This window comes from Anguilla rostrata, chromosome 1 (assembly GCF_018555375.3).
Source record: "Anguilla rostrata isolate EN2019 chromosome 1, ASM1855537v3, whole genome shotgun sequence".
NCBI lineage: Eukaryota > Metazoa > Chordata > Actinopteri > Anguilliformes > Anguillidae > Anguilla > Anguilla rostrata.
This window is the reverse complement of record NC_057933.1, coordinates 24,006,470-24,028,963: the sequence shown is the minus strand read 5'-3', so window position 1 is coordinate 24,028,963 and position 22,494 is coordinate 24,006,470. Positions and strand designations below refer to the sequence as shown.

The 22,494-nt window shown below is 40.7% G+C and overlaps 1 protein-coding gene across 4 annotated transcripts in view; it reads right to left on the bottom strand.

The window, feature by feature from the left end:
* Positions 1–399: 399 nt before the first annotated feature.
* The window catches only part of plcb1 (phospholipase C beta 1), a 68,578-nt gene continuing 46,483 nt past the window's right edge, over positions 400–22,494 (bottom strand). The window contains exons 15-33 of one of the 4 annotated variants that reach the window (XM_064330982.1): positions 20,897–20,964; positions 19,979–20,075; positions 19,737–19,821; positions 19,139–19,263; positions 18,460–18,614; positions 16,595–16,759; positions 16,124–16,223; positions 15,881–15,985; positions 15,540–15,652; positions 15,186–15,321; positions 14,425–14,478; positions 12,590–12,809; positions 11,535–11,715; positions 11,240–11,316; positions 11,010–11,099; positions 10,551–10,608; positions 9,786–9,872; positions 9,367–9,391; positions 3,982–4,105 (exon numbers count right to left, since the gene is read on the bottom strand). In XM_064330982.1, the coding sequence (XP_064187052.1) occupies positions 4,020–4,105; positions 9,367–9,391; positions 9,786–9,872; positions 10,551–10,608; positions 11,010–11,099; positions 11,240–11,316; positions 11,535–11,715; positions 12,590–12,809; positions 14,425–14,478; positions 15,186–15,321; positions 15,540–15,652; positions 15,881–15,985; positions 16,124–16,223; positions 16,595–16,759; positions 18,460–18,614; positions 19,139–19,263; positions 19,737–19,821; positions 19,979–20,075; positions 20,897–20,964 (2,027 nt within the window). In that variant the 3' untranslated portion in view covers positions 3,982–4,019. Of the gene's footprint in view, positions 4,106–9,366; positions 9,392–9,785; positions 9,873–10,550; positions 10,609–11,009; positions 11,100–11,239; positions 11,317–11,534; positions 11,716–12,589; positions 12,810–14,424; positions 14,479–15,185; positions 15,322–15,539; positions 15,653–15,880; positions 15,986–16,123; positions 16,224–16,594; positions 16,760–18,459; positions 18,615–19,138; positions 19,264–19,736; positions 19,822–19,978; positions 20,076–20,896; positions 20,965–22,494 lie in introns of those variants that run through there. The other 3 variants (XM_064330974.1, XR_010329455.1, XR_010329456.1) reach the window with 3 other exon arrangements.

Below are 22,494 nucleotides of genomic sequence, written 5' to 3'. Positions count from 1 at the left end.
TTTTAAACTCAGGAAATTGTTTTTGAACAATAATGGAAACAGGCCAAGTAAATAAGATTACTGCAGTAAGATAAATTTTGTGTTGGATGCAAATTGATATGTGGAGTTGTCTAGAAAATATATTAGATAAAGTTAATGTGATTGTGAAAGCTAAAAGGAAATGCATGCTTCCAAAATTCTTGAAGCTGCATAATACATACATGATTGCAAATGTATATTGCTGTTGTACACTCAAAAAAGCAGCCTATTATGGTTTTAATTCAAACAAAGGCCATTTTATATTATGAATTTAATTACATATATACAGGAAATGTGATGCTTTATTTTTATTTTATTATTTCCTTTGGAATAATGATGAAAGCACATTAAATCAAACATGGAAGTTATCATGCCACAAAATTGCATAGAATACTTTTTATTCCTTTTACAAAATTTATGTTAATGTATTTTTTTTTTTAGGTCAAATCACTTATTTAGAGAGCTATTACATCATAAGCAGTTAAGACCAATCACAGTCTCACAATATCCACTTACATTTAAATGTATTTTACAAGATCCATATTAATTTCAAGACCCAATCACAATACAGGGGCCACTAAAACTTTAATGCTGTAATCTGAAGTGTAAAAAAACAACAGAAGTATACAATGACAACTTGAAATAAACATGTACATATCCAACCTAGTATACTGTATTTATAAATAAACGTTTAAAAAACACTTATCCAAAAGAATAAATAAAAATGGCATTTGATAAATAAAACTTAGCTAAAGGTAAATCCCAAGCAGACCTCAGTTTAGTGTAAACATAAAAAAATGCACAGCCCATTAAAACTGATGGCTCCAAACATTGACAGTTCACTCAAAAATGCATTTATTTTACATTCGACATCTAACATGGCAAAATCTTAAAGGCACAGAACTGTCACATCAATAAGAACATTTAAATAACTGATTTTCACAAAATTAGTTTAACCTCATTCAAGTAATTTTCAAATAATTTTTTAATGCCTTAAGGAAAAAAATAAAACAAAATCAAAACAACAACAAAAAAATCAAGTCAGCTATTCTGCAGTTTTCTTTAAAATTGATATTAAAAAACCCTCTAAATAGTTTATAGTGAATTAATACTCTGCTGCAGAATTTATTGAAAGTGAATGTTTATTTTACATATCATCTTGTTACTGGTAGTACTTGTTACTTATTACTTTTAGATATTTTATTGAAAATCAGTATTGTACATTTAATCCTTTTTTAAAATTTGTCAAAGAAAAAAGGGCACATGAATTGAGACCCTTGCATGCTAAAAAAGGTCAGTTAGACAAAACTACCACTGATTTGTCACATTAGATACCAAAACCAAATAATACCGCTCATAGTTACGTTATGTGAACAACCACATGTCATTTATATTGGTTGTAAATGGACTGTTGTAGTGTCTGAAGAAATGCACACACACTAGCCCGATAGTTAAGGTGTAGTCAAAAGAGTGTTAAAACTCAAACGAAGACTCATACACTTAGTATAGTGTTCCAAAAAATAATAAAGCTTTAAGGCAGCACAGCTAATGTTTTGGCTAGCAAGCCTTCAGAATCAGTGACATTGACTGTTTTGATGAAGGCCTGCTAGCTGAAAAGTTAACTGCTGCATAAAATTTGCAAAAAATTTTTGGAACAACATACCAAGTGTGCAAGTCTCGCTTTGTTCCAGTCGTAAACAAACTATTTTCTGTTTTGTAACTTCACTATCATTAAGTCTGTTCAATAGACCCCATCAAAGGGATTAACTATATTAACTGCAAGAGATTCTTCAGGATGAGTTCTGTTAGTAGAGGGGCATAAAAGGAAATTAGCAAAAGGTAATTTACACTCAAATGTTAGGAAGTATCATGTAGTAGAGGCAGTAACTCAGAGGGTTTACAAGACCAGGCTTGATGCAGTGCTAGATACTACCTAGATTGCAGGTAAACCAAGCACTACGTACACTTTAGTGGTAGGAAAATGGCAAGCATTGTTGGGTTGAATGGCCTGTTCTCATCATTCTGTTATGTTAAATTATATTCTACTCAGAGTTCTCTTCTGAACAATCCAGTATTCTACTTGAGTCAGTGCATTTGCCTTTTGTTTGACAGCATTCCCTGGTACCTACAACAGAACATTAGACAGTAAGTATCTGTTGTCAGATGAGAGGGAAAAAAGTTGGTAAGACTATGGCGTGACTGTAAGGGTTAATGACATCATCGCATTTAAAAAGGAAAGGCTGTCATTGACTTTAATTCCATATAATGCATTTTCGTGGTACTACTGTTAATCTAATTGAAGCTGCTCTCAGATCACTATAGTTACCAACATGTGCATGTGGGTGCTTCGCTTTCAGTGAATGAGTTTGCTTCCCATTGTAACTATCGGAGAGGAATATTTTGCTTCAGGGCTGTTTCCAGTTATTATGTGAGGATTACCTGAAGTAAATACACTCCACCATTAACAGTCCAAAAACATTTTTTGTCACTAATTTGAAGTTCCAGGAGTGTGCCACTGGCAACTGACAGCCAAGTCATAACATTTAATTTCTCAAAAAAAATAACAAAGAATAAATAAATAAATAAATAAATAAATAAATAAATAAATAAATAAATAAATAAAACATTACAGTTTTCAAGTGTATAAAGAGAAAAGAGGAGCAAAATATGACTGTACATTTTAGGTTTACCGTCACTGTTACCATTTCAAGAAACGTTATTATTTATATATATGTACAAAGTTGTTTTACTGCAATGCAGCTTGCTGAAGACAAACATACAGCAGTTGCATGATTTCAGTTAATTAATTCAGCTGTATATGAACTATGTTCCGTTTAAAAGCAAAAGCTACTTCATTCCACACAACAGCATCACAGATACGACTCCACAGTTCACCTGTACACGTGTCCACACGCTAACGCACACAGTACTTACCCATGCACATCTCACACTGTCAGAAACCACTAAATCTGGAGAAGACCCAACACCAAGGATTTCTAACTGTTAGGATCATATAGAGTAAACCGTGTATTTTTTAAAACTGGAAAATGCAAATTAAGATTTTGAGTACCACGCAGAGAAAGTCAGAGTGAGCATCAGAAGCAGCAGCACACATATAAATATATACTTTTAAAAGATGTAAGATGTCAAAGAGCAGGGCTTGTAGACCAAAGTGGGCATCCTTGTGGGTTCAGTGCAAATATACAGTGTCATATGAGCAATGTGTTACAGGAGGGGCTGGCGTGAATCTGCAGTGCTCCACTGGAAGATTAATTCACTTAGCTTTTCACTTGGGGAAACAGGCATGCACACATACGCACACACACAGACACACACATGTATGTATGTGCACACACACACATAAGCAAAAAACCTGGCTTCACCAAGACTGTCACACCTAGCCTGCTGTCCATGATCACCAACTTATCAAGCAAGGCTGTGGTAGAAGCAGATCCATTTATCTAAATAAAGAACAATGACAATATCAAAAGTATTTTAAGTATATCATAAGTAATGTTTTAGCATGTATTGCACATAAACCCAAGCAATGTCACTATGACCCAATATAGTAAAAAGAACAATAGTATGAACTGGGCCACACTGGTTACTACTCAATCATTATGGAAATGTAAAAAGTAAACAGTTCCTCTCTGTCAGATAATTCAAGTAGTTTCCTGTGATCTCAGTTTAATAAGTAAAAGACCCCTGCTCCAGAAAAACTGCAAGTAGCCTAAATTAATAAGAAAAACAAACTGTAAAACGTTAATAAAACAATATCGGTTAAATAAACAGAAACAAGCCCAAGGTGCAGCAGGGTGGTCTAGTGCGGCGGGTCTGCCGCTTTCTCTATGGTGTCTTCTGCTGTGTCACTCTCTGATTGGTTGACCTTGTGGTTGGGCTTTTCAATATCGTTCTCCAATTGGCTGACCCTGTGGTTGGGCTTTTGGAGTGTCTCACACAGAGAGGGGCCGCTGGGCTCCTCATCCTCGCTTGCCTTCCCCCTAGTGGCCTCCTGCACAAACTCTTGGATCTCCACTGGCAACCGACCCAGCTTGTCCTGATATTCCTGGTCCAGCTCCGTCTGCAGCTGTGGACAGAACCAGACCAGTCAGTCCTCAGGGAGCCCCGCCCCTTCCAAAGGGATCCTTCCCCGAGACAGGAAAAAAAGGGGTGGCTGATTTCACACTGATGACAGAAAAAAGGCAAGTGGGACCTGTAACTTTCATGAATGAAAATTGGCTACAAGATTCAAGGCAAATTTTTATTTCCACAGAAAACTTTCTGAGAGACTGATACCTCACAAAGACTGTGACCCTTACAGCGATATTTCACTCACAGCAAGACTCACAGGCTCTCACAGACTGAACCCTCACAGATAAATCGATTTGTCACAAAGAGACTGACCCCTATTTAACCATCACAGTTGTATAGGCTCTGTAATTCTAGTACTTCTAGCTCTTCAGGAACAAAAATCAATTTTTTAATGTAATTATTAAATATTTAAGAAAACAACTGCACACTGTGTATTGTGTTGAGCACGTTGATCCACTTTTTTAACATTAGAACTCAAGGGTCCTTGTGATTTAATATGCAATGTCAATAAAAGTCTCTGGCTGTCCAAAGAGAACACACACTAAGTGGTAAGGAACTTCAGCAGTGAAGTGAACACTAAATCTGTCTTTACGTGAGTGCTTACACCATCCATATTTTGTCTTGACTTGGACCCCTCAGGTCTGTTCCTCCAGCCCAACACATCTTTAAAATCCACAGAACTGATTCCCACTGTTTAACTTTTCACTGTTTAACTACCAGAATATATGTCAGGGGAGTCTGATAATTAAAGCAGAGCTGCAGGGAAGAATGATGTCGGTGATGGAGAACTCTCTTTTCAGTGCCACACAAAACAACTTGTGTGTGACAGAGTGTGTGTCTACGTGTGTGGAAGTACCTGAATGAGTATTTGTGTTAGTATGAGAAAAAGAAAGAGTGAGTGTTTGTGTGTGCGTGCGTGTGTGTGTGTGCGCGTGTGTTTGCTGGGGCATGTGAGTATATGCTTACCCCCACAAAAACACAGTGTCCTGTGATGAAGGACAGTGATCTCTTCTAATACTAGGCTCAAGTTTTCCAAATTTACGCACAACTTAAGTTTAGGATTAAAAAAAACGAACAGAACCCACATTTATTGAATTTACACAACAAATGCAAATTCTGTCTGTTTAATATGATCCCTATCTTTCAATGGGAAGAATTGAATAGTCTGCCATTTGACTGTATTCATTGCACATAAGATAAATATACAGAATTATATGTACTCAATTTCACAGGCACTGTTATTTGCTGTGGTGAATTAAGTGATCCTGCTATACAGGATGAATAGAGGCTTTCGAAGAACAACTAGTCCGTGGCATTACAATCACATCTGCCATAACCAGTATTTAAGATAGTATGTAACTAGTATGCAAGACAGAGTCAGGTAAATCTTATGTTTATTCATCTACTTTACCCAATTATTCATCCATATCTGTCTAGAGTACGTAGTCAGCATGTAATTATGTTCTTATCCTGTAAATTGATGCTGTTGCCAGCACTTTTCTTTAATATCATGAATTTAAAGTGAATCCAATTTGAGTGGAGGGAGAATGGGGGGAGGGGACAGTCATGTGACCTCGCCCCCCCTTTGTCTGTCAGAGACACAGCACAGACAGACCCTGGGGCATCCTCCTATTCTTGCGGCTCATGCCAGGAACACTCCCGAAGGTTGGGACGATGCTCTTTACTCAACTTGCTAACACGTGGTTCTTGATAGCCCGTCCCAACTACCTTCTGTACTCTGCCTTTCAGAGAGGTACTTAACCTGATCCGCTTGGGTAAACATCCTGCTGTATAAAGGCATACAATGCGAGAATGCATGTGAAGTAGGTCACTCTGTATAAGGGCTTCTGTTAAGTAAATATGATCCTGCACATCCTTTTACCTAACCTGAGATGGCCACTCCCTAATTACTTTGAGCTCAATAACAATTTGGACAAAGACATATTTTTTCTTGATTTGGCTCTGCACTCCACAGATTTGTATCTGTAATCAAACAATTCACATTCCCAGCTTTTATTTAAGCATATTTTTATACACCTTATTTTCACCATTGAGAAATTACAGCACTTTTTTCCATAACCCCTATTTCAGGGCATCATAATGTTTGGGAAATATTAATATAAAATAAATGAAAGTAGTCATGTTTAGTACTTTGCGTATCCTTTGCATGCAATGACTGGTTAAAATCAGTGACCCACAGCCATCACCAATTCTGAGTATCTTCTCAGGTGATGCTTTGCCAGGCTTGAACTGCAGCCATCGTCAGATCCTCCTTGTTTTGGGGGCTAGTTGCTTGTTAAGTTTGCTGTGCATCATAAGAAACACATGTTCAGTTGGATTCCGTTTGGGTGAATGGCTTTGCCAGTCAAGAATTATCCATTATTTCTGGCTTTGAAAAACACCTTTGTTGCTTTAAAAGTATGTTTGGGATCACTGTCTTGCTGTAGGATGAAGCATTGCCCAATGAGCTTGAATACATTTGCTAAAACTTGAGCAGATAAGGTGCTTCCTTAAACTTCATTCTGCTGCAGCAATAAGCAGCTACATCATTAATGAAGACAGCCAAGTGAGACTTGTACTTGTGGCAGCCGTACATGCCCAAACCATAACACTCCCACCACCAGATATTCACACCTGCCTCCTGAAGAGTGTTTGGGGTTTTTTCTTCATTAGTGAGAATTCTTATATCATCATCTGTAGAGGTCATCCTTGGCCTGCCAGGCCCTTTGCGATTATTGAGCTCACCATTGCTCTCGTTCTTCTAAATAATGTTACAATGCAACCTGTTGACTTTGGTAAGCTTAAGGTGTGGCCTATGTCTCTGACTGTTTATCAGTCTCATAATAGCTTCATTGACTTTCACTGGCACAACTCTAGTCCTTGTGTTTACAAACGTCAAGAACAGGCTCGAAAGGCAAACAAAAGCCTAGAATCAAGACTATAAGCTCTTATACCTGCCCTAAGGAAGAAACTGAACACACCCGACTCATCAGAAACACCTGTGAAGCCTTTTGTCCCAAACATTATGGTGCCCTGAAATAGGGGGGCTACGTATACAAATTGCTGCGATTTCTACATGGTGAAAGCAAAATGTATAAAAAATACCCTTTTATAAAAGCAAAGAATGTGATTACGAATAATGATCACTGTATACCTCTCAGAGTAGCAATCTTTAAATGGCAATAGGTATTGTAAATATCCCTTCCTCTGTGTTCAGTTTACGAATATTTTTTTTCTTCTTTACCTGAACGGGACAGTTCTAACTACAGTGGCACGGACATTGTGTAAAAAAAGTGAAAAAGTTAAAAATTAAAAAGGTGTCATATTGTGAGGATATGAGTATGCACTGCAATGTGCAGCCAGGATCTGTAGCACGTACGTTTGATATAAGAATACAATGTTGGAAATAAAAAATAATAATTAATTATGTTGTTCTGTGTGCTGGGACCTCTAGTGGTTAAAATTTGTACATGTAATGGATACTCTAAAATGAACTACCGAAATATTGCAAAGATGAAATATAAGGGTGGGGGTTTGAAGGCGTGGAGCATGTTTTGCATTTGCAAGTAAATCTATGTTTATTTATCACCAAAATGTTTACATAGTTTAAAATTACTCAGGAGAGAACTCACCTAAAATGGGAAAAAAGTATTTTTTTTCTGTATTCCCAAATGTTCAGTGTGCCCATTTCATCATTTGTATCCAGTATGGAATGACAGAGAGATTCAGGTTTTTTAAAGTTATTTCCACTTTTTGAATCCTACAAATTAAGGTGCAGCAGCTGAGACCTGCCCACTGTTTGAGTGCTTTCTATGTACCTTAACTGGTGATGGGAGTACTAGCACGGAACTAGGCTGAGCTACAATCAGTTGCCTTGTATTAACCAAAAAAAAAACACTGTTTTTTTGTCTTTTTTAAATAAATCAGTGAGTCACTAATGGAAAATGAACACCCATTTCTGTACCATTGTGTCATTAAGCCTTTCTCTCCCATTGCAATTTACAGCGATGACAGTGCACTACTTGTACAGTATGTGAAGAACGGTATTTTATACTATACATTTAAATATCTTTTTACCAAAGTGCAAAAAGAGCTTTGAGATGCATGGTCATGTGGTATACAAATACATAAATAACTACTGTATGTGAAATGAACAATGAACATTCCCCAAGCATAAAAAACAGGTAAGGCTACATGATGGGGCAGGGGCAGGGGTGTGAGGGGGGATGGAGGTTGTAAATGCACTTATGCATAAACCACATGCTCCCATAACAGACTGACATCAACCCACTGGAGTCCACATTCCCATTTCAGAGAACATAAACATGCTTTCAGGACCCATACACCATTGCTCCAACTGCACATCATAAAGGTTCACAGTGCTCATAGTAACTCCTGATGGTGTTTTGAACACATAAATACTGTAAGTACAGATGGAGTGCATCATAGTTGGGAAGGGTTTGTAGAAGCAAACAGTAACTGAGAATTCTCTGACTGTTGGGGATGTGATGAGGTTATTGCCACAGTGAGCAGGAGGGTTGGGGGGATCAATTTTTACACCTCCTCCTAGCAATCACATCCCACAACAGACATAGCTGCTTAGACAACAGGCGCCATTCAATCTAACCACAATGCACTCTGTCCTATACTCTTTGTGAAAAGATTTACAATCATAAGGTCAGCTGTTGCTATATGAAACCATGAGCTGTTTCTCCTAATTAATGGAAATGTTTAACTATTCATCAGTTTAGGTTAGAATATGCTCTTACATCGCATATATACTATACGATCAATCTATTCATCTGATACATCACTTATGGGAAAAGTACTATATTATTATTATTATTATTAGTAGTAGTAGTAGTAGTATTGGATTAAAACCTGTGACCTTGTGATTGCAAATCATTAAGCAAAATTACTACCCCATACAAAACTAAAGCATAATGCTTAATCGTATCTGTGACTCAGAGATAAGGGCAGAGCACATTGTAATTGGAGTGAACAGAGGCTTCACACAGATGACAGCCCTGATTCCGGACAGCAGAATCATCAGCACAAGGAGAATGCAGTCTCAGCACCTTCACGTGTTCTGGGCACGGTCTCTGTGGGGGGTGGGGGAAGGCCGGGCACAGACAGGTTGGCAGAGGAGGCATAACCAGTCCAGGACTTAATTTATCTCAAAAGCAGGGCTTTTAAAATAACTTCACTTAGTACTAATGGGATGATTAACTGAAGTTCAGATGCAGTACAGCTTACCTTCATCATCAGATGAGTTTCCCTCCTACAATAATAATAATAATAATAATAATAATAATAATAATAATAATAATAATAATATACATGGCCTAGCATGTATTCTTACTGACATGCAGTGTATTCAGTCAATTAAGTATTCTGTTCGTAGTAACAAAAGGTATACTGTTACCCGCAGGACTAATATCATTCTACAGCTTAATCATAAAAGATGATGTATGTTTTAGAAAAACATCCTTAACAGTGTGTAAGTGTGTCTGTTTCTGAAAACCACTACCGCACATCAGTTGTAAAAATTCTATCTGTCATTATAAGCCACCCCCACCCACCCAAAGAAAAATGAAAGATATTTAAAAAATGCTAAGATACAAGCCACACACAAGGAGAAAAGGCAACAGCTGGGCCCCATGCACTGCGTTTACCTTTGGCTTTTCCTCAACGATTTGCTGAAGAACATCTTTGTGTTTTTCCAGAAGCCTCTCTTCTCTCTTGGCCTGAGCCTCCTCTAACTACAGGCGAAAAAAGCAAAGAGGTCAAATAATATTTGTTTAGTTTATAAAAATAAGAATAAATATCAAATGGCAAAAATTAATTCAATTGAAAATGTGAACATTCATACACTATTCATACAACAATAAAATACATTAAATAGATTCTTTTTTTTTTTTTTTTAATGGAAATGCTCAAATCACTTATGGAGTGACGCACCTCCAGCGATAGGTCATGTCTGACCAATAATTGTGTGCACTGTCTGTTTTTGTATGCATGTGTGTAAAACAGTAAAATGGTGCCTGGATGTGGATGCTAGGTATTGATGATTTGTAGTTTATAGTTCACACGAGTTTACAGTTTATATTTAAACATGCCAGTGTAAATGGGCCCATGACAGTGGAAATAAATTCAATCCCAGATATGCCTCAGTGCACATGATTATAGTTTGTTTTATGGTACAGTACATAAACTGTCAAAGATAGCACAAGGAGAAAGACCACACAATTATTAATCGATCGCTATAATAACATTTAATAATATAAACCATGCCAGTATTGGCTGTTATAAAGCAGGCAGGTGCAAAACCAATTTATGTGGACACTTGCGCTTCCAAATATAAGAAAGACCTATTGCATTTCACATTCAGCATCTGGCACCACCTAGTGTTGGAAACAGGGAATCCCTTGAACCCTTACCCGTTTGATGCACTGCACAACTTCATTGACATACGATCTGTTGATCTCCAGCTTCTCTCTAGAAAGGGGTACAGATGCTAACAATGTAATCATGTACATCAGCCATTTCGAGAGATGGTGCACCCGTAATTCAATTTTGTCCATTTAAGTTAAATGAATATTCTTCAGTGCACACAGGATGCATTTCATAAAGCCGTCTCTATCTCTCTAAAATAACAATCAATTTTTCAGGACCATTTAATGGACTTATCAATGAAATACTACAGTGTGAAAAAAGCAATGTCAGCACATTTTATATCTCACACTCTCTCTCTCTCTCTCTCTCTCTCTCTCACACACACACACACACACACAGACACACACAGACACACATGCACACACACACACTCACACACACAGACATGCACACACATACACACAAACACACACACACACACACGCACACACACACTCACTCACTCCTCACTCAGATGTTTCTCCTTTGATTTGGCCTCGGTCATCATCTCCTGTCTTTTCTTGTCCATTTTCTTTTTCAGTTCTTTTTTCTCCCTGTAATAAAGCGGAAAGTGCATTTGTGACTGCGTACAACCGCATTTCTATAGCTACATTCATGACATCAGCATCGCTCATTCAACAATTTGTTCTTAATCCTGCCCATATATACGCATATTATTTTTATTATCACATACTTTTCACAAATGTCCTTTAATTTCTTCAGCTGGTTATTTTGGCTCTCTTCGGCCACCACAGTCAGCTTCTCCATGAGCTGAAAAACACAGTTAGAGATCAGTGTGAAATCTGGGCGTGGTCTGGCTGCTTCTCTTCCTATTGTGTTCCTCAGTCAGGTCTACTCGAATGGCGTGTTCTCTCAGGTGCGTAACGCCTACCTGTGTGCCTCGCTCTCCTCAGCTGGCTCACCTGTGTGAACCCCACCCGTGTGATGCCCCTCGGGTGGGGGTGGGGGGGGTGGGGGGGGTGGTCTACCTGTTTGATGTGCTCCCGTTTCTGGTGCTTCTCGCTGTGGTACTGCTCCTGCCGCAGGTCCAGGAGCTGCTGCTGCTGCTGCCCCTTCAGCTCGGCCAGCTTCTCCCCGCTCTCCTGGTCCAGAGCGGCCAGCTCCTGCTCGCTGGGGGAGGGGCCCGACTCCACGTTGGACGACCCGCTCCTGCAGCGCAGGTAGACCATTACTGCACACCAAACACTGTCTGCGTCTATAGCATATGCACACCACACACTTTGAATAACTGAATTTGTTTGTTGAATATAAGGAACACCTTGAATAGTTGGAATATGTCACATTAGTTGACCTTAAATCACACTTTTACTGACTATGCACCTGTTCTCCATAGCACTACTGCATGGCATGTCCTTGAGGAAATAAAAAATTATGACTCCATTTTCTAAGTGACTTTGAAGAAGAGGATCTGGTACATGACTGCGGAATGAGAGCAATGAGAAACCAAGGAATACATTTTCACAAGAATGCAAATTGAAATGCAAATGGACATTTCGGTCAACCTCTCCACAAAAAAACTTCCTTATTCAATCATTAGATTTTGATGTAAGGATGTACATCCCCATGAGTGTCAGAACGTCTTTTAGATCTGTGATTCGCTCAGAGGAAAAAAAAGAGAGTCCATTATGCCTGGGTTTTAAAGAAGTAGAAATTTAAAAAAGCAGCTGGAGATTAAATAATGGCTGGGTTCTAAAAGCAGAAGGAATTAAATGCTGCATGGGTTCTAAAATCAGCAGATTAAATAATGCCTGGGGCCTTAAAGCAAAAGCAACAGAGATTAAATGATGCCTGGGTTCTAAAAAGAGCCAAGATTAAATAATGCTTGGGTTCTAAAAGGAGCAGCGCTTATATAATGTGCATGGGTTCTAAAAAGAGAGGAGGAGGAGGAGGGTGAGTCATGGCAAAGTCCTAAAAAGAAGAAAGAGTGAACAATAGTTTGCTTCTGAAAAGAGAGGAGAGGAGAGAGTGAATAGCGGTGAATGATGGCTGGGCTCTGAAAGGAGGAGACTGAGAGGAAACCTACCTTTTCTTACCGTCTCTTTTGGCAGTCTTCTGCAGTGTGGATCTCCTGCGCTGGTAGTCGTTGTTGAAGTCATTGTACCTGGCAGTGTGTTCTTTGATCATGTCCGTGGTTCGCTTGTGCTGCTTTTTAGTCAGCTCCTTCATTTCTTTGTACTGCCTCCTCTGCTCCCTCACGAACGCCTTCTGCCTCTTCAGCTCCTCGATCGACAGAGCCTCCACCTCTGAGAACGCAAGGCCAAACGAACCTCAACCCCGAGAGCCCGGAAGACACTGCTCGCAAAGGCCTGCTGGGTGGCGTATTCGGCGAAAGCTCGCGCCTGGTAAGTGAACACGCCCGTGACTGCGGTCGGGAGTCCTGATGCATAATGCCCCAGAAGGGAGGGTGCAAGTCAGGGTTCTCCTGCATCATTGCGCAAGAGCCTTTCCCCTGCAGTGGCTAAAGAAAGAGTTCCAAAAGTTTCTCCAAGTTTCTCTGTGTCTCCATTGAGCAGTCGTATCTGACCCTGTTCCTGGAGATCTCCAGTCCTGTAGGTTTTAACTCGAACCCTGACAAAGCACACTTCATTCAACAGCTAGAGATCTTGGTGAACTGCTAATTAGTAGAGTCAAGGCTGATTTATACTTCTGCAGAGTACATGTAAAAAGTAGTCTGTATAGGGTTGGCATGGATTATGTGGCATGTGCGAAAGTTGGGGACCATGTCCGTGCTGATGTCGTACAGCCTCCCCAAGAATTTAAATGGCCGTATCTGCCCACATACGATTGGTGGATAAACACCAAACATCACTCCACATGGTCACATGAGGTCACTCGTACAGTTCAGGAACTTTAAACCAACAACCTGCACCTGTACAACGTGCCGCACAAGTATAAATGCTCTGCCCATTCTCAAATGTCACAGAAGTATAAAACAGCCCTCAGACATCCCAAATTAGGCTTGAAATGAATGAACCAACAGGATGATAGATCGCCAGGAACATGGTTGGTTACCACTGCCATAGAGGAACCCTCTCTAGTTCAAGGGTTCATTGTTGGCCAAATTGCTTTCACACTTTTCACATCTGCCACAGAGGGTTCCCGAAAGAACTACAAACGCTTCCCCTATGGAGAAAAGCCAAGGAGCTATTTTCTCTGAGAGTGTGGGTTGAAGGGGCAGCTGCCGTCTGTCTGCTCAGCTTCGTATGGAGCACGATCCTCCCACACAAGGACTGTGCAGCGTAGCTACAGAACTGTATAGATAGTAACTTCTGACTGGCAGCACATGCTTCAGAATAGCAGTCTGCACTCACCTGAACCGATGGAAGACTTGGCAGGGCTGGGAGGGGGAGTCTACATAATATGACTGGGCCTTCCCAAACAGGGGCAAAGAGAAAAACAACCGGATGCAAACTGAGGGAAATACATTTAGTATATGCATAGTCCTGGGAAGACCTTTGATATTCTGCTCTGCCATGCAGTCCAAGGGTGCCTTCTCCACCAGTGGGGGCGCTGGAGAGCGATGAAATGTGGACCCCTAACTGACTGAACCCTCCCGTACCCAGGATGATGCAACTGCAAACTGCGCATTGCCCTGTGGACCTGCCGGCCACAGTCGGCACCAGCGGGACCCAGATTCGATTTGAGACCGGCGCTCATCCACGCGCTACGGTGTGGTGCTTTAACTGAATAAGCCACCCAGCAGTCCACACATTTCTTCCTGTTCATGTCATGACTGTTGAATTATTTCAATATTCAAACAAGTCAATTTTACACTGTGGTTGAATTCCCCTTATAGCCCTTGACATTTGCTCAAATAAGATCACACACACTGGGATATTTACACACCAGTTCACTGACCTGTGAGAACGCTCTGCACGATATCTTCTGTTTTGACAGCTGGCTTCACTGATCCTGAAACCACACAGACACGTACACACACACACATACACATACGTCTTCGGGAATGGCCTTGTGACCAATTTCTAATTTAAATCCATACGTGCAACCTGAATACAAAATAAAGGCTCTTATTTTACACCGCACACAGAATGAAGGCACTCCTACTCCATTTTAAACAAATGTCACTGAATAAAGGTAAAAAGAAATGGAGAAAGGAGAAAATCAAAAGCACAGCGCAGTTCCACTTTAACAAATGCTATTTTATAACACAAACAATACGAAATAGAAACCATTCAGCTACAGTGCCTCTGCTTGGCATTCACCACCTGCAAACCTCCTACTGAATGAAGCATTGAGCCAAGGTACTGTGCACTCTTTTAAAGGCTTTCTTTTTATTTGTCTGAGAATAAATGAAAAGAAAATGTCAGATCATTTTATTTACTGCTTTCTCAGCTGGATGCTATTGATCCCTCAGAGAGTAAACAACTGCATTCATGCACTAAGGAATTGGAAAATGGAGTCAGAGGTCCCTGACAGGCAGATGCTTGGGGTGGAGTTTCAGGTCTCAGACTGACAGGAGTCTGGTCGGAGGAGCAAGACATTTCTGATTGACATAAACAGAGGTGGAGATAGAGTTCTCCAACAGACTCAGGGGTAGAGTTATGGGCCTCGGACAGACATAGGAGTTTGCTGCAAAGAGTTTGAGGTGAAAGATGTACCTGTTGGCTGGGGCTGGTGAGTCACCTGAGACTGCGGTTTGGGGGTGATGCAGGGGACGTGGCTCACCCCGTTCTCTGAAGGGGCAGGTTTGGGGTCATTTGTGGGTTCAGATGGTAGGTCTGCCCCAGGCTCCACCTGAAATCCAAACACTAGAATCATAATACTGACACCACAAATTTAGTCAGGAAGCAGTGCAAACAGCTAACAAGCCTGATAGCTACCTACTTATCCTGTAAGTGAAGTAGCTGTCTTCTCAATTAAGGGGCTAAGCAAAACATAATCAGCCAGCTTACTTCCCAAATGCAACCTATTGAAAGAAATCCAAATAAATATGTATTCCTCTAGGAACCCACATCTTTGCTGATGACTTCTTCTCCTTCTTCCAGAGTCAGCGCTGCCAGCTGATTAGCTCTCTGCTCCATCAGGTTGACATATCTGATTGGGTTGGACAGGGCCTCGATCACATCTAATCCCACAGAAAGAAAACACACAACATGGTGTCACAACAGCCTTTCCTCCAAAAGATGCAATGCAGAGTGGACTCAGGAAAACCACTGATATTAATGAGAAATGCCAGGGACAGAAACAGATGTATTGCCAAACCATTCATTCCTATACAATACTGACAAGCAAATATTAATAACAGGGAAGATTAATATTTTTTGTTGAAACAACATGAGTAGGTTGAATTTACCTGCAAAGGTGTCTGGCACGTAGTCCTTCACTTCAATATAAACAAATAGAGCTGGTAGTGTGAGTGACTGGTTCTTTTCATTCCGGAGGCCAATGTAATGATATCCTAGAACAGAGGTAAACCATAAGCATTCACACCTGTGAGAGAACGGTCAGGCCTGAAAAATTTAACTGGGCTAACCGTACACAGTTCTTAAATGATCTCTTACAAAGTAAAACCTTGAACTCTAGAAAGTTCTCTCACCTGGACGAATGGCAGACACTGGGATGATTCGATGTCCTATGAACTTCCCCCCTTCCTCAAATACAGCCATTCTCAGAGAGGCCAAAGTGGGCAGAACGACCTATAAAAATCAGAGATAGGTGGTCACCTACACACATGCACACACACACACACACACACATGTGCACACACGTACTGGTTACTTACAAAGCTGCTCACACACTTTCACATCTATCACCTAAACACACACAGTCACAGATACACACATGCTCACATGCACATTTCCTCTCTCTCAGATATGTACTCACATACAAACACAGAGATTGGTGACTTACACACACAAATATACACACAAATACTCAACACACACACACATACACACACAGTGCACTTTCACAGACACTTTACACAAATACACAGGATGATTATACAAGGACATTATTAATATTTCAGAGCAGTGGACTGGCACAGACTGAAAGGCACATTACTTGCCTTTTTGAAGACAATTGGCTCCTCATCCCACACTGGGTTGATGGCGTTTCCCTGTGAGGTTTTCGTTTTGAAAGCCTTTCGTCTGGTGTCCACCGGCAACCCAAACATGTCAACTTCCACATATGTGCCAACTTTCTTATCCGTCAGAAACTGCCCCGATATGATCTACATGCACACACAATATTAAATCAGCAATTTCCCAGACATGACCTACACACAAGCAATATTAAATTAGAAACTGCCCAGACATGACCTACACACACACAGTATTAAATCAGAAACTGGCCAGATGTGACCTACACACACACGCACAGTGTTAAATCTGAAACTTCCCAGATATTACCTACACACACGCACAGTATTAAACCAGAAACTGCCCACACATGACCTACACACACACAGTATTAAATCAGAAACTGGCCAGATGTGACCTACACACACACGCACAGTGTTAAATCTGAAACTTCCCAGATATTACCTACACACACGCACAGTATTAAACCAGAAACTGCCCAGACATGACCTACACACACACAGTATTAAATCAGAATCTGCCCAGACATGAGCTGCACACACACACAGTATTAAATCAGAAACTGCCCAGACATGAGCTGCACACACACACAGTATTAAATCAGAAACTGCCCAGACATGAGCTGCACACACACACAGTATTAAATCAGAAACTGCCCCCAATATGACCTACACGCACACACACTATTAAATCAGAAACTGCCCAGAAATGACCTACACGCACGCACAGTATTAAATCAGAAACTGCCCAGAAATGACCTACACGCACGCACAGTATTAAATCAGAAACTGCCCAGAAATGACCTACACGCACGAAAAGTATTAAATCAGAAACTGCCCCGATATGACCTGCACACACACACAGTATTAAATCAGAAACTGGCCCGATATGACCTACACGCACACACACTATTAAATCAGAAACTGCCCAGATATGACCTACACGCACGCACAGTATTACATCAGAAATTGCCCAGATATGATCCACATGCACGAAAAGTATTACATCAGAAGCTGCACAAATAATATATGTACGGAGAGATATACAGAAGAAATTCACTGAGAGCCTGTCTTCATGCAGTAGGTTGGCGTACTATGTTAGTGATGTGCATAAGTCATGGTTCCTTTATAAATCGCTTTTATTTTTCCCTTTTAAATATACCCAGGAATGCATTTCTATAATAAATATTTTTTAAATGTCAAAATGTAAAAAAAAAAAAGTAAAATATCAATACTCACATTAGTCCAAGTCTAAAAAAACACTGGCAAAAAAAAACTTTGTGATTGGCGCTTTGCGAGAACCAAAAAGGGGGTGTGACTATGATGTACTGCCAAATTCTCCCTCCCTGTTTTGAAGATATTATGGTATAGGGAAGAGAATAAAAAACAAGTGTCGCTGAACTGTCTCCTGCTAGTGAACATTCTCCTGTGTCCTGAAATATATTGTATTGTAGCTGCCATACCATTTGTTAGCCTTTTCTTGTCACCATACTGAAGCTAATCGGAGCTAAACCCGGTCTGTGATTGGGTTAAAAAACTACTGGGAAACCAATGATGCTGTCAGAAGAACTGGTGCACCAATGGGGACCACTCTTCCCTCTGGACCAAATACAACACCTCAGCACAGTGATGTGGTCACCTAACACAGTGTGGGTGTTAAAAATCCCAGTTTGCCTTTTGACAGCATATGGGCACTAATCCTGTTGTCCTGGTAAAATTCCCAGAAGCTCTTTGCAGTGGCATCAGTCAGAATTTAGTCAGCCACATCTGATTGGCTACACAATCCCTTGCATTGCCCACCCACTTGATGATGGAGGAGGGAACAGACTCACCCTCACTGACAGTGTATTGGCTACAATCCCATCCACTGTGCTCTCGGTGAAGGGGTCAAAGTTCTTGTCTGGCCGGCGCATGAACTCGGGCTTGAGCCGGTATCCGCTTTTTCCGTTGTACTCATACATGCCCAGGTTTAACTGCATAGACAGGTCTGCAGAGGAGAGGGAAAACATTTCAACATGGCATCCAACCTGATTCTTTTATTTGACTGAGGGATAGAGTTTTTGATTTTTAAAAAATAATAATATACTGTACTCTTGTGTTACCACTTTTTGGCCCACATATACAGAAAGAGCACTCAATGCAGCTGAAGTTCATGTACTTCTCTGATGGACTTGCCTGAGAGTCAGCTATACGATATTTTATACAATACACGATACAGTTCACTCAGAAGAGCTAGCGCTGATCACAGGAGGACTGTACATCCCACTGGCAACGGCTGCCAAACTGCAGGACCCTCATCAGTAGCTAGGGGGTGCTAATGCAAGTAACCCCAAGAACCTTAGCTACTCACGGTTATAGCAGTCTAATGGCATTGGCTAGACTCCATATGGAAATCTAAGCTACAGGGCCTTTATCAAATCGGCTATACGGGAGTTAAACATGGATTTATTTTGAGTAAATAGCACAGCCGACGGGTCCCTGATGGGTCAACGTGGTCGATGTCGTTCTCACCGATAGTTTGGAAGTTCAGAGCCACCAGCTGGCAGCCAGCGTTCCAGAAGACCTGGGGCATGTAGTTGGAGGAGTCCACCCTGGTGCCTTTGGGATAAATTCGACTGAGCTGGAGCTTGTTGTACCTGGACGAAAGCCGTTAAGGACGAGAACCAGACGCAGCGAATCGCACAAATACTGAAGCCGGACCGAGGGACACTCCGAACCCGGTCTGCTGCGCTTTTATATTACGCTCATTTATTACACTCACTTATCCAAAGGTACTAACAGGGTAAAAGAACGTAAGTGCATTCAGCCTGATTTATACGACCAATAGTGACGGAGCTGGCTAACAATGTTCCCAGGCCCAATGTTCCCTGTGTATATTTAAAATCACTACAACATCAATCCAAGTTAAATATGTTAGCCGAGTACCAAAATACAAATCCTGATTTCATACACATTACATCCGCAGTATAACATAAAACCATAAAACTGCCATTAATGCAGTGGTAAGTAGTGCTCGGGGGCGGTGATGGGACAGGAGCCGAGGTGCAGCCTGAAGAGTCTTTGATATTACAGAAATAGCGGAAAAGCAGCAGAGCTCATAAAAGGATTCTCCACAAACTCCACGGGCGACTTCGTGAGCAGCTCCAGAGCCTTGGTCTCCACGTAGGACGACATCTGATAGCTGCGGTTTATTTCTGCAAAAGCGATAAAGTATTTATGCACATACTTTGTAGGTGCAGTTAAGATACTCAAGATTTCTTTTTTGTTTTAAAGCAGTGTGAGCGTGTGTGTGTGTGTGTGCGCGGCTGTCTGTTCCTGCGAGTGTGTATGCGCCGGTGGGTAACGGCTCACTTTTGGAGGCCTCAAAGGAGTGGAACTTGACTGGTTGAACGTAATTGACCAGGGTGGACATCTCCTCCGTGGCACAAGCTTCGCGCTCGGATGACCCCTGAACAACGAACACACAAAATGACTCATCTAAACAGTACATCTACAGCACACCACATATACACCAAATGCACAGCGTATCAAATGTACATACCGACAACATCTAAAGCAAATGCCTTCTGTCTTTGTGCCAAGGACATTTTTGTGCTGTAAATGTCAAATCATAAATAACATTAAGCTGTCAAGCTGTAAGCTGTCATTACGCTGTATGTTGAAAAGAGCACATCCATCAGTGTACAGAGAACCAGGTGAATACTGTGGCACTATCTCTAAAAATCTTTATAGATTTCAGTCACACATCCATGTTTCACTTTGTTGAAACCCAGTTTAACTGCATTATATAGTACTGACTGCTTTTTCTAATGAATCCTTGAATTCATAATTGGTCAAATACCTGTGCTGTTCATTTAACAATTTCTGATATTAGAACACTCACAGTGATACCTTGAGGATAAGGGTTGAGCTGGATTAAATTTTTGGACCAAATAATGAGTGATTTAACTGAAAATCCCCCCACCCTGAGGATTTTTGAAAGCAAAAACATCAATGCTCTGCCCATGACGGCTCACTAGGGGTGGAGTTCCACAGATGTACACTAGAGGGCATGACTGCTACATTCGCAGCCACATCGTTTTAGTATTGCTCTGGACAGAAGGGTAATACAGCATCGACTTCTGAATTATTGAACAAAATCTCAGAAATGACACCGGGTTTGATTCTGTAACCTGATAATGAATGTTGCTATTGACACGTGATAATGTGTGAGCGCTGTAAGTGACAAGCAGTCATCAAATCATTAATCAGGTTTCCATTTCGGCTGACCTCATCCGAGGTCTTCTTGCAGTCATCGTCTTCCTCATCATCTTCATCACTCTCTGCTTCCACTTCGCCTACAGGTCAAAGGTCAGTTAAAATGGCAGCACTGCCGTCCAAGCTGTTCATGAAATATATGCTCTTTTATATACATGCAAAACAAATATTTTCATAATCAGCCTTAGAAAAAATCCAAATGAACACTTAGAACCCATTACCCTGTAAAATATTTCAACAAGTCTGGAAATTTTCAATGCTCTTTAAAAAGTACTGTAACTGTATCTATACCTAACAATGCCATAACAGCCATTTTATGATAATCTTAACTTTTTCTCCAATTTATTTTGTTTTTTTCTATCACTTCTTAAATTGGTATACTCAGTTTCTTGGTTTACTCCCTCAATTGTTCTTGAAGACAACATGACCACATATACATTAGTACAACATTACCATGCATTAACTAATCTTAATTAATTTAAGCAAATGTTGGGTTTTATTCAACACAATTTTCCCTTAATGTGTTTCTGATTTTGCAAAATACTTTGCAAAATAAATAAATAAAATAGTAAAAAAACAAACACTACAAATATCTCAGCGGAGACAAACCTCCTCTATCATGAACAGAAATTAAACGATGATCATTTTGAAATGAGGGGCTAATGAAGTCTGTTAGAGACTAATCGTATTGTGGAATGTCTGTGACTCATGGCAACTCCTGATATTAGGAGATCCCACTCACATGCTCTGAGTCATCACTGAAAAAATTCAGCTCCCCTCTTATTTCCAGGTGACATTGAACAAATGTCTGAGTCAGACTACACACCCCCCAGTGGTGCTGACACTTCAAGAGATTAGAGCTGCGGTAAAATGAGGTGAGATGAGCAGTGAGAAGAGCAGAGAGATGATCAGTGATATGAGCAGTGATATAAGCAGTCATGACCAGTGAGATGAGCAGCGATATGAGCAGTGATATTAGCAGAGATATGAGTGGTGAGATGAGCAGTGAGATGAGCAGGTTTATGAGTAGTGATATGAGCAGTCATGAGCAGCGATATGAGCAGTGATATGAGTGGTGAGATGAGCAGTGAGATGAGTGGTGAGATTAGCAGCGATATGAATGGCGAGATGAGTGGTGAGATGAGCAGAAACATGAGCACTCATATGAGCAGAGAGATGAGCAGTGAGATGAGCAGTGATATGAAAAGTGAAATGACCAGCAATATGAGCAGTGATATGAGCAGTGAGATGAACAGTGAAACGAACAGTGATATGGGTAGTGAGATGAACAGTGATATGATTGGTGAGACAAGTGGTGAGTTGAGCGGTGGGATGAGCAGTGAGATGGGCAGTCACATGAGCAGAGAGATGAGCAGTCATATGAGCAGAGAAATGAGCAGTGATATGAGTGGTGATATGAGCAGTGAGATGAGTAGTGATATGAACAGTGAGATGAGCAGTGATATGAGTGACGAGATGAGCAGTGAGATGAGTGGTGAGATGAGCAGCAACATGAGCACTCATATGAGCAGAGAGATGAGCAGCGATATGAGCGGTGAGATGAGCAGTGATATGAACAGTGAAATGACCAGCGATATGATCAGTGATAT